At 36.9% G+C, this 13,438-nt stretch overlaps 1 protein-coding gene across 1 annotated transcript in view; it reads right to left on the reverse strand.

Annotated features, from left to right (window-relative positions):
- Window positions 1-13,438, reverse strand: part of Sf3b3 (splicing factor 3b subunit 3) — a 245,622-nt gene that overhangs the window by 156,937 nt on the left and 75,247 nt on the right. Inside the window, exon 10 of the mRNA XM_090376877.1 lies at window positions 13,011-13,114. Within this exon, the coding sequence (XP_090233003.1) occupies window positions 13,011-13,114 (104 nt within the window). The remainder of the gene's footprint in view (window positions 1-13,010; window positions 13,115-13,438) is intronic.

The following is a 13,438-nucleotide window of genomic DNA, read 5'->3' on the forward strand; positions in this document are numbered from 1 at the left end:
AGTTTGTTCCAGCAATTAACCGTCCGCTGGCTAAAGGCAAATTTCCGCACATCTATTCTACATCTATCTTTTCTTAATTTGAATTTATGCCCCCTTAGGTTCGTAATCTGAACAAGTGGAAGGATCCCATCAGAATTCAGCGTGCTCAACCCATTCAAGGCCTTATGCAGACAGTACATATGCAGTACTTTGCATTTGTCAAGGTTAAACTTCAGTTGCCACTTCTTAGCCCATCTGCCCAAATTATCTAGATGCTGTTGCAGTAGCACACTGCCATTACTGTCATTAACAACCGTTCTTTAAAAGCTGTCTTCTTGTCCTTTAATGATGTCTGAACCTCTTCACTTCACCACCAGGTTTTTCTATGCAATTTCTTTCCTCCTTTGGTCTTCCCTAGAATTTCTTCTCCTCCCTTCATAATCTCTATCTGGGCCTTGTTCCAAATTTGATCCACAGTCATCAGGTTTGGATCCTCCTCAATTTCTCTAAAAACCTGCAGTCTCAGTTTAAGCTTGTGTTCCTGTAGCCTAAACCATTTGATGCATGCCTCAAACTTCTTGTGATAGCCTCGGCAAATTCCTTCAATAATGAGATCACATACTAGAAGTCTGTGTTCACTGAATAAGCTTTTCCCTGGGATGACTTTGCAGTCTCTACACCAGCTCTTATTTTTGGCTCTCAAAATCATGTAGTCGATCTGAGTACTATGGTATGTAATAAAGGGTTGTTCTCTCTTCTTGGGCGCCTCCGTAGCCAGGTGGGCAGGAGTGATAGTGCATAGCACACGCTTCTTGATTAGACCGGAGTTCGAGCCCGTGACTACCAAATATGGAGGATGCGGAAAGGTCAGGAAATGACCACAGTATATCCCCGGAGCAATATATGGCCTTAGTTGCTAATGCTCCTAAAAAAAAACCAAATCTCTCTTCTTGTACTTGGTATAAATTGTCCACAATCCTTGAGCCATAACCATCTACAAGATCTTTCTCCATCTGCATTGAGTTCACCCCATCCAAAGCTGCCATGGTCTCCAGGGTAGCCTTGGGTTCTCTAGCCCACATGTCCATTGAGGTCTGCTCCAATGATCATTCCTTCCTCATCAGGCATGCAGTTGATCACTTCATCCAGGTCCTCATAAAAGGCACCCTTCTCTTCTACATCACATACTGCCTGTGGGGCCTGACCACTAATACATTTGTCAGTCAATAACAGTTTAATTTTAATTAACAAGTCACTTTTCCTGCACTTTTCTTCCACTACTGCATCCTTTAAGTTATCTTCAACTACAACTCCTACTCCATTCCTCCTATTCTCCGTGCCATAGTATATTAATTTGTAGCCCTCAGCTAGTTCTTTACTCCTCATCCCTCCCCATTTTGTTTCCTGCACAAACAATAATTTTTTTTCCCTTTTCTTCATAACTTCCACAAGTTCTATTCTTTTCTTGGTCACTGTTCCCACATTAATCGACCCCACTCTGACCTTTGTACTCTTATATTTGGACCTTTATCCTTGCATTTTTTTCCCTTGACGGTTTCCCACTACTGCCAGGGCCAGCGGCAGCACTTAGCTTCAAAAAACTTAAGCATTATTCACTATATTTTTCCCTTCACCGTGAAGAATTTTTCAACCCTGCCGTATAGACATTTTTGTCACTTATGCAAGCGTCCAGTTGAACATACCAGTACACGTCATATTTACTGCTCAGTCAGGTGCCTCTTTACCTTACTCTTCTGCAAAATGGTTTGGTCAGGTTGCCAAGGCACAGAAGTATCTTCTACTGGTGTTCAAAGAAAGTGCATCACCTAGAAATTTCACATTTCTAACATTTTTTTTGGGATGATATGTTACATTAATGACTAGCATCACAAATAGAAATACAAACAAAAGATATTTATTAACAGTTAAGGCAAAGCTAAGTAATATTTGACAGGTGCTCTCAAAATATTCCAAAACGAGCATTTGTAACCTTTATACAACAGTTTTGGTAAACACGACAATTATGGCTGAAATGTTATCATCAATTTGCTTTAGTTTATCATTTTAAATGGAAAACAAAATGAAAAGTTCAGCAAACTAATATTTAGTTGAACTGCCTCTGGCCCTGATGACAGCAGCACACCGTGGAGGCATTGACAAGATCAATTTCTGAAGATAATCAACTGATAGTTCATAGTTCCAAACAAGAATTATGGCTTCCTGAAGTTCATGAAGGGTCTTTGGTTTCTTTCTGGCAACTGCAGATTCCACATGATGCCAACAGTTCTCTATAGGATTTAGGTCCAGGCTGCTTGCTGGCCAGCTAAGAGTTGTAATGGACCATTCTTACATTTTTTCACCTATAACAAATGTAAACACATTACTGTCAAACCTCTAATGCAGAAATGAAGCTAAAGTAACTACAGAAGTGCCTACTTACACTTTTTGCTCGATGACAAGGAGCAGAGTTGTCCTGAAAGACGGCGCATTATAGCCTTAGTTGCTAATGCGCCAATAAAACCCAACCAACCAACCAACCTGAAAGACACAGTTACTTGGCTGGTTGAAATGGTCTCTAATGGTTGGCAGCAATTTGCCTTCCAGTATAGCCAGGTATCCATTGGCATTTATGGAACCTTTTATAAACTGCAGGTGACTTACTCCGTGATATGAAATGCATCCCCATATGATTTGGCTGGTAGGAAATTTCACTGTAGACACCATACAGTCTGGATGGTATTCTTCACCATGTCTACGGCAAATCGTTTGTCTCCCATCAGAGCCATGCAGGTTGAATTTCATCTCATCCAAGAAAATAACTGACTTCCACTGCTCGGGGGGGGGGGTCCATTTGACATGCTCCTTACACCATATTAATCGGGCCTTTTTCATTTTTTGTGTGAGGAGGGGCTTCTTAGGATGACGGGATACAACTCCATTTTTGAAGAGGCATCTCTGACTGTTACTGCACTTGCTACCACTCCTGTATGTTCTTCTCATTCTCTTTTCAGCTCAGACGAAGAAGCTTTACAGTTTTTAAGGCATAAGCGCTTCAAAACGCAGTCCTGTTTTGGTGTAGAGTCTAGTTTCCGTTTGGTTCCTTTTTTCCTATCAGCACAACCAGTATTCTTGAGTTTGGAAAGAAATCTACTCACTGTCGACTGATTACAACACACTCTATAAGCAATGTGACAGGAAGAACATCCTTCCTCACGTAAAGCAACAATAGCACTCTTTCTTCGTGGCGTCAACTGCACATAACTCTCCATCCTGACACAAGCAAGGAATGACTGCAACTCCTGCAGAGAATGCTTATATAGCTGAAAGTAAGGAATGACTGCACTCTTGCAGAGCATGCTTATATAGTTGAAAGTAAGGAGTGACTGCAACTCTTGCAGAGCATGCTTATATAGCTGAAAGTAACAGCTGATGCAATATTATTAAGGCATAAGCGCTTCGTGTCAATCTTATCCGATGCAATCTGTAAGAAATATTGCCGTATACTTATGTTATTCGGATGACAATTACAACTTTAAGGGGTGATGCACTTTCTTTGAACAGGAGTGTGTATATTTATGCTTATCGTATATACAAATACTTGTAAAATATTTAAAAAAAAATATATATATATATAAATAAAATATATTATTATTCACTATTATTCACTTCCATTTCTAAATATTTTTCATAAAATTTATATCAAATTTGGCATGCTTCACAGCATACAAAATTTTAAATGACACATGCTGCTTCCTGCAAAGTAGTGTCCACCTTAAGGGAATACTGGATTTCATGTTCTGGTCTTTGCTATGTGAAAACAATAATAAATTTTTCAAAAACAACTATGTTAAGACCAGATGTTTAAGAAACTAGTGGGAGAGGAAGAGGAAAAATAAGTAAATTGAAAATATAAACAAGCACTTAATTTGGAACTTTGTGGTGGGTCACCTGCCGGATGACTTGTTATTCTTATAATTGCAGAAGGAGGCAATTATAAGAATAACGAGGCATTGGCAAAAAAAAAAGGGAGGGGGGTGGAACAACAACAGATTCCATACCTCTATCCCTCCTAATAATAGTGACTTCTTAAATTTTTTCTGCACATTCCTGCTTACCATCTTTCCTCATTTAGCCACCTTGGGTGTTATCTGAGCAAGAGTAAGAATACTATCAACTCGATCAATTTAAAGACTTTTAAAACCCTTCAATTAGGTTTCCTCACACGTGCCTAATTTCCAGACACTGCAATCTACAGTACTAAAGCCTTTTTATGTAAGAGTACAATTTGCTTCCCTCACTAATCCTATTGCACGTCTCTACACCCATTTCAAGAAAACCACAGTCTTCCTAAAATGGGGCTTTCAGATCCATATGCAGTACTGTAGCCTAACCAATGCCTTATATAGTAAAATAATTACCTCTTTATCCCTGTGGCAAAATTCCTGCTTATATCACTGAAAAAATCCCATGAGCTGTACTAGCAGCCTGTCTGTACTGCTCAGAGAACTATACATCAGACTGCACAATTACCCCAGGTCTTTTGTTATTCTTTTTCTTGGTGTTATGAGTTCAATTTTGAACTTCAATTGACATTTCTTAACCCATTTGCTGAATTTTTTTCTAGATCTTGGTGCAGTACTTCTTGATTACTACATTAATCATTCTGCAAACTTGGACAATAAGCCTGATGTGCCTTCATCAACATCATTAATAAATATAGAAAACAATAATGGGCCCAGTATTGAATCCTGGGCAACTCCACTAATAACATTAATCCAAGACAAGCAATGCCCATGATAACCACTCTCTGTCTTCTCCTACTCGACCATCCCTTTATCCACAACAGTAACTTACCCCTAATGGTAATGCTCCAATTTGTACAGCAGTCTTATCTTGAACAGTATCAAAAACCTTTCCAAAATCTAAGTATATGATGCTAAAATTATTTTTGATATTGAGTTCCTTTATTATTGTATCACAGTATCCAATCAAACTGGTCAGACATGATTACCCCTTAAGAAATCCATGCTGTGATTGCTGTATAGATGCATTCCAGACAAGGTGGTCCTGCATTACTTCTTTAACCAGTAACTCCATTATTTTACTTGGAACAGAAGTCAAGCTTACAGGTCTGTAATTCCTCATTTCACCCACTGATCCCCTTTGTGAATTGGAGAGACAGTCACACCTTCAATCCATATGACTTCCCCTGAAAGGTTTGATTACCTCTTTTGCTGCCTCTGTTAATATAATTCGATAGATCCCATCTGCTCCACAACCCTTCTAGTTTTCTTTCAGTTATCATAAAATCAGTTAGTTCCCTGTTAGAATTTGATATACTTCTAGCATCAACATCCTTAAAAATTCCCTCATTTGTGAATGTAGATGCAGAATATCTATTCCGTTTTTCAGAAACCTGAAACAGGATCATCAACAGTTATACCACTGATATTTAGTGGGCTAAAGTGATTCATCCCTTTCCTTCTAGTGTTAACATAAATAAAGAAATCTTTGCTTCTTTTCTTTGCCAAAGACTTCTTGTAATCTGCCTTAGCTTGCCTAACCCCCTCTTAGTGATGACTGTAGACTAGTTTACATTTACTGTAGGGTTCTGTATTCCCCTGATATTCTTCTCTGTCATTAGCCTCACCAGTTAATCTAACATCCATTTAAGTCTAAGCCTCGAGCAGTATTTCTTAGTTAGTATAAAAAGTCTAGTAGTTTCTACTATTACTACCCTGAAGGGTTGCCATTTAGAATTTGCAGTTGGTAAGATCATTTTTCCCCCCTCTCCTTAAGTTAGGGTGATCCCAAGACAGACTATGGCAAAACCACCATGTGTTTATGTACAGTAATGTACTCAGCAAGGCCATTCAATATTATGCTATACATCTATATTCTGATCCACAGCAAAATATGTAAGTCATCACACAAGTTGGTTTCAGTCCATATTCAGTATAGAACTCAGTAATCAACGAATACAAATCAATGAATTAGGATTGAAGTATTTTATCCACCATGGTGCGGCACAAGGAGCTAAATCATAAACTAGTTCTATAATATCCTCCAAATTGCAGCAAAAGGAACTGCATAAACTGATTACCATACCTTCTATATTGCAGCACAAAGAATTGCATCGTAACCGATTACAACCTGTTACTTTCCAGTGGTGTTTTCCCATATATTCTTGTGCCATTCACCTTTTTAGCTAGTCTAAGCAATCTTTTGTAACCAAAGTAAGCTGTTACAGAAAGCCTTCAAATATTCTTCCATTTCATATCACCTGTATACCAGCCAGAGCCACTACATCAACGTTTCCCTGATGCAATATGTTTACATATTTTATTCCTGAAATCCAATTCTCTAAAGTCAGAACACAGTTTGTATATCGGTTGGTCCTACTGAATAGAATCAAAAACCGTCCGAGACTATTGTAGTCATCTTTACAAAAGCAAAATCCTTCCTTTTTACCTTTGCCAGTGATTATATCTTAAAGCAGATCCCAAGTTAATATACTGTGTTCATGGCCCTCATGGTTTTTTTATCTGGAGATTCCTAATGCATGAAGAGTCACTGCTGGTAGTCAGATAAAGAGCTTTCTCTCATTGCATCTCTAACAGTCTGGCATAGAAAACAGCCATGCAATAAATCCAGAAAAGTCTTGCTATTATGTGAGTAATCAACCCACAATTTCCAGTCAATAATTGAAAAATTAAAATCCCTCATTATAAGACATTCTGATCATTTTATTTGTCCATATAGCTGTTTATTATACTCATCTCAGTAATTTGGTATATAACACATTCCTACTCTCAATTTAATTTTGTTTTCCTAGTGCTTATTGTTATTTCAAACTGATTTAATATTGCACTGGTCACATACTTCAACTGGGTGCAATGACTTCTATGTGCTTCTTAACCAAGGGCATAACTCCTTCCCCTTCCTGTACACATTGTTTTATGAATGCACCTTCATCCCCATTTCTTGTTACGTTGCAGCTGCCTGGGGCCACAGAATCAACCAACAGCCTTGTGAAGAAACACTTACTGCAGGCCGAAAGATTTTTCCTAATTGCAATCTCGGGAGCCTGCAGAAGTGTCCACAGCTGTACTCCAAGTCATCTGCGGCAAGCTACCGATCCAACATGAAGTAGCCTTCCACCATCTTCAATACTACAGAAGAAAGAGCCTCCCCGCAAAAACGGAGACTATGCAATAACCTGAACATGTTAACTACAAGAAGCTAAAATATTCAACAAACAATACGCTACATGATTCCAGCCTGGACTTCACCTACTGTTTTTGCTGACCGGACATGGTAGCATAAACTCAAAGTTATACTATCTTGGACTAACAGACTCACCTCTCTGCCACTGCTTATCACCAGAGACAGTCAATCACCTAATCTTCCAATGCCACATTTATCAGGACCTAAGAGCTCAACTACAAATAATCACTGAAGTATATGATCGAGAAAATGTCAAAAATCTCATCTCGACTCCTCAAAGGTTCACTTCGTTTGCTGACATCCTCTTCAAACACAGGAGAAGAACCCAGACACCAATTTGGACACTCACTAACAATGACAAAACCAAAGCATGATGCCAAGCCAAACAATCCTGATCGGCACCAAACGGTTCCACTGTTCTAACTCTACTTTTCTCAAGGGATGCCTCTCTCTTCCATCCCCTACTGCCCAAAACTTTAACCCCCTGCCTGAAACCTGACTTCTTCCACTGATATAAAATCTTCCTTTCACTTTCGGGGGGGGGGGGGGGCCTCTCTTCCTGGGCGTACCATCAGTGCAATGTGGATCCTGGAGCACCTCCATGTGTCAAAGGATGGGAGGCAGTGAACAAACTTGTTCTATGCCCCATGCCTGCAATGACACCAGGAGCCAGCAAATACTCAACAGAACAAACACACCACCCAATGCACCCACACTGCCAGGATTGGCACATGTCTCATACAGATGCTACAGCAGCTAATGGGGGAAACTGCAGAGACCGCCATGAAACAAACACATTTTGTACACATTGCACTTGCGATATTCAATTTCTGCATCTCTTATATCTGAGTGGCACCATGTTTCCAATAACCTTACAATATCTTCATTTGATGACTTATAAAAATTTCAAATTCATGAAACAATTTCAAATTTGTTTACTAACATTAGTCTATAAAGAAGCACACCTGCATCTGTATTTTGCTCTTAGTAACCCTGACACAGCCCACGTATTTGTTTGTCCAACAAGAAACCCCCCCCCCCCTCCCAGCAGCAGGCCTTATAATTTCCAACGCTTTGCTTTCCAGGCTGTTGTATGTCCCAGTAAAAGATGAGAAAGAATCACTTTCACCTTGCTTGCAGTTGCTGTTAAACTATTAGTCTATGTATCCCTCCCATCCAAGCTAGCAGCTTTGAGACCCACCTAACACTTAAATAGGAGTGTAATAATGTTGCACTCCTATTCACGAACACAGTTTAGGCTGAGAAAACCTGTAATTACTCTGTGAAAAAAAAGTCACTCCAGAGATGACTGCAGTAAAACTTTGCCTATATTGAAGAAGGTAAGAAAGTTTTCAGATTTTTAATTACTAATTAACAGTTAACATAGGTTTGTTATTTTTGATAGTCAACTGTCAAGTGACCCATCATCACTGCTAGATTAAATAAATTCATTTTTCTTCATTTAACTTTTCTTTTGACTGAAAACTACTTAACTCATTCAATTCACTGAAAATGAAATCTCCTTGCAGCTAATATTGGGAACAGCTAAAAAAAACAAAAAAAAACTCAGAGCTACAAAACAGATGGACAGGTGGGTGTGATATATAAAGCCCACCAATGACCAATGATATATATAGTGCACAATCAAATTAAAGTATTTTATATTGCTGGAGGTTTAGATTAGATTGTACGAAGTTTTCTTTTAGCTAGTGAGTCATTCATAGATGGAACAAGTTGCTCTCCCGGGTAGTTGAGCCTGATAGTTTGAATAAATTCAAAGGTCTACTGGATACTTATCTGTGTGAGGAGGGAAGCATATAATTTGTTTTCTTATGTACTTGGTTAGGTATTTTTTTTTTTTTTTTCCTGCCAGTATAGTAAAAGCCTGTGGCTGCCTTGCACTATATGGTGAATACTATAACTACTTGTCCACCTTCACCTTTTTATGTACATATTTCCACTTTACATCAATAAACAATACTGAACAGCTGCATTCTTGTTTCTTTGGTTATTGTTGGCAGTTTAGCTGACTCCCAAAGTGATCACATTAAGTGGTGTCTAATGCAACTGCATGTAATATTTTCCTTTCAAGCAACTTACACTGTTAATCTTTTCCATAAACAGCAACTTATCTATATGTACACACTCAAAAAAGAAAATTTTTAATTCCACACAACCAAGGCAAAATTTCGCATCAGCAATTAAACATATATTTTCAGATGTATTCAGTAAATTAAGAAACAAGAAAGCAGCAGGACCAGACAATGTCCAGGCGGAGCAACTCAAGAATATGGGAGGAGGCATGAAAGATCGGCTTTATCAAGTGATACAAAAAATCTATGAAAGTGGCGAAATCCCAGATGACTTTAATAAAAGCAGAATAATCACTCTTCCAAAGAAAGGAAATGCTAATGACTGTGCCAATTACAGGACTATAACCCTACTGTCCCATGTATCCAAAATCAAGGAAAGAACAGGATCAAGGAAAGGATTGAAAAGGTCATCGATCAAGATCAGTTTGGCTTCAGAACTGGATGTGGGACAAGGAGGTGCTTCTAGCAATGGGAACAATCCTTGAAAGAAGAATGGAAATGAATAAGAGAACATACATTGCTTTTGTTGATATACAAAAAGCCTTTCATACCGTAAATTGGAAGAAGTTGTTCAGAGTCATGAAAAACTTTTGCCTGGACTGGAGAGACAGAAGGCTTATCCTGCATCTGTACAAGACACAACGTACTGAAATAGATATTAATGGTATCATAAAAGAAGCAAGGATCAGGAGAGGTGTGAGACAGGATTGCTCTTTATCCCTGTACCTTTTCAACATGTTCATCGAGGAATCCATAATAAAAATGAAGCAGGAAGCAAAGGGTATCAAGATTAATGGACAACAGAATCACTGCATCAGATTTGTAGACAATATAGCATTATTAGCCAAGTTGGTAAGAATGTTGGAAAGGCTATAAGATTCACATCTAAAGATAAATGCACAAAAGACTAAAATACTTATTGTCACCAAGAATTATGAACGACCACAAACAAACATCAAAATGGGGAACAACAAAGTGGAACAAGTAAAACAGTTTTGTTATTTGGGGAATTTCATTACCCAGGACAACCAGTGAGCTATAGAAATCAGAAGAAGAATCACCCTTGCCAAGCAAGCTTTCAGTAACAAACAAAATATTCTATATTCTAACCAGCAGACACATCAACAGGGAGACCAGGAAAAAGTTTGCTAAGTCATTCGTTTGGAGTGTGCTGCTGTATGGAAGTGAAACCTGGACATTATGCAAGCTAGATATCAAGAGACTGAAGGCTTTGGAGATATGAGTCTGGAGGAGGATGTTGAGGATTAACAGGACCGAGCGATGATCCAATGAATCTGTCTTGAACGAGATGCAAGAAAAACGGCAGCTACTCACAACTGCGGCAAAAAGACAATCTAAATTTTTAGGACACACCCAAAGACATAACAAATTTTTAGTGAATATCTCAGAAGGAAAAATATTGGGAAAGAAAGGAAGGGGACGACCAAGGAAGAAAATTCTGGAAAACCTGATGAGGAAAATGAACTTTAGGGGATATGAGGAAATGAAACGTTCAGCAGAAGACAGAGATGTATGGTTGCAGCGACAAGGCGAGCCTTTAGAGTTTAATGATGATTCAGACAATGGACATTTTCTGTCCATCACTCTCATATATTCTAAAGTAATGTCAAGGTAGTCAATTTATTTTGTTGCTCACATGTAATTAGCAGGAATTCATATTTATTTACATAATTTACTGAGAGGAACAGCATAAAAAAAAAGAGAAATGTCACCTTTTTTTTTTTGCAGGTATTACAAAATATTAAACAGCTAATGATATCACAAAACATGGTTTCTCTCTCTCTCTAGCAGGTATGTACAATTATATATAGTGAACAACATAACGCTTATTTTAACAAATTGTTGTATGGCATGTATACCTCAAATTTTATGCCAAGTAATGGTAGCAAAGATGAATTTGAAACTTGGCAATCTTATCACCTGTGAGAAATTTACTGAATTCCTTCCTCCACTACACAATTGTATCTTTCTCATATTGACTACATTAATGTGTTAACTATCTACTCACACATATCTACTACAATGCAATAAAAAATTATTAATATTCTAAATGAGAATTATAAAAAATTTTCAGTGTTACTAAAAAATTCTCTTGATTAATTAATGCGGACATGTTCTGAACTTATGGATACTTCAAACCCATTTAAATCAAAATGAAAATATTCTGGTCCACTGAATTAACCAAGTTAAGTTAATCTCAATCTGTATGTGTATCTTAATCCATTTACTCAACTTTAACCTTTGTATTAATTGTAGAATAATTCAAAAGTTCTGATATTTCTAAGTTTTGTCATCTACTTGACACAGATTCACACCTTTTCTGCCTTGTTTATAACAGCAGTTTTCTTCTCAAAATTTATCATTTTTTTCCCTGGACTGGTTATTTCATTTTTTATGTCATCCATTATAAACAAAAATTATACAACACTGTACAAAAATTGTAATACTGTTCAAATTTTTTAAATTCTTAATGGTACAGAAACTACAAAAATATTTTCAAACAGACATTTCAGACACTGAAACTAAATGAAGAAACAATATTAACAATAAATGTTAATGATACAAATATTGCTTTATCGATAAAAATTCATCCCAAATTCTATAGACACACAAGTGTGCTAGTGACTAGTACAATGTTAATCAGTTACCAAATTGGACTTACAGAGAAGTATTAATGGAATGGATATATGTTACACATATACATTAAGCATAGTCAGTATTGTATTCTTACACATGAAGAAACTCTCAAGAAGTTATAAATAGTTGATGCTATATTATAATTTCTGAATACTGTTACATAATTCCTTAATACTGTACTAATACTTATAATAAGACCTGACGTAGCCAAGTGGTCAGGAGTGAGAGTGCAGTAGTACACAGTCTTTGAGTGGAGCACGGTTCAAGCACATGACTGATAAATACAATTAATGATTATATTCATGATTTATTGTAAACTCTGACTTGGTAGTTGTGCTGGAGTATAAACAAGAAACAAGAATAAAACAAACTTCATAATTTCCAAATGGCCACTGTATTACGCTGCTTTTAAGCAAATTCACCTCCAAAAGAATTAATCTGCTATGACACTGTTGTGATAGCCTGTTTAAAACTTTCTAGGCTCTCAGCAGATAGCAGAGGATTCTAGTGATAATTCTCTGACAAAAGAATGAAAATTATGCTGTTCAATCTGAGCTACCATACAGTAGGTACAAAAGGTCACTTCAAAAAATATAATTTAGCTAATAAGCACCTATATAAGAATATATGAAGTACAAGGACTATGCTTTCCAATCTTATGTTTAGTGACCTACACATGTTTAACTTAAAAACAAATACAAGGGCTTGGGTTATTGTACACAGTATTATTATAATTTAGTTAGAGGAGTTTACACAAAAATAGCTTACATACAGTTACTTCTAAAGATATGTTTTTCAATAAATTAAACATTAAACCAGACCCTGCCAAGATTGTGGCCTTAAGGCATTTTAAAGTTGATACACTTAAAAGTTTACGGATGTTTTATGACAATGCTGTGTATATGGTATTCAAGTTATGAAAGAGTTAGTACTTAAAGACCTAAAAAACAAGTTATGAGTTTAAAAAAAATTATTCAGTTCTCATTTTACCTAAATTTTAATAACTTTATCCTTGTAATTTGAATTAAAAGATAAAGAATATAAATATCTTACTGATTGCCAAATTCTGCCGCCAGAAATAAAAATCCTGTCTTGAGAACACACATAGCAGAAGCAACAGGTATAGTATCAAAATACTTCAATTTTATTTCAGTTACCTGAAAAGAAACAGAGAAGTTTCTAAGTGGATGCAAGTATAAAGTATGTGGAAGTGAATTTAGGGCACTTTTAAAATTTAAGTCTCAACCTAACACATCTCACAGATTTAACGTTTTTTTCACTAATCTAATTTTTGGTTGATATATACTCAGTCAATGGCCTCAGATACTATAAGGATGAACATAGATCACCAAAAGTTTTAAGTTCTTATTAAATTCAGTACAACTTGCTACATATAGCAAGAAGAAATGAATAAAGAGAAGTGGGGAAAATAAAATTCATATTAACTCAGTTTTCCTATTCATAGATGTGAAATTATAACT

The sequence above is a fragment of the Mastigoproctus giganteus genome, chromosome 7 (genome assembly GCF_048544385.1).
Source record: "Mastigoproctus giganteus isolate SK-2022 chromosome 7, ASM4854438v1, whole genome shotgun sequence".
Lineage (NCBI taxonomy): Eukaryota > Metazoa > Arthropoda > Arachnida > Uropygi > Thelyphonidae > Mastigoproctus > Mastigoproctus giganteus.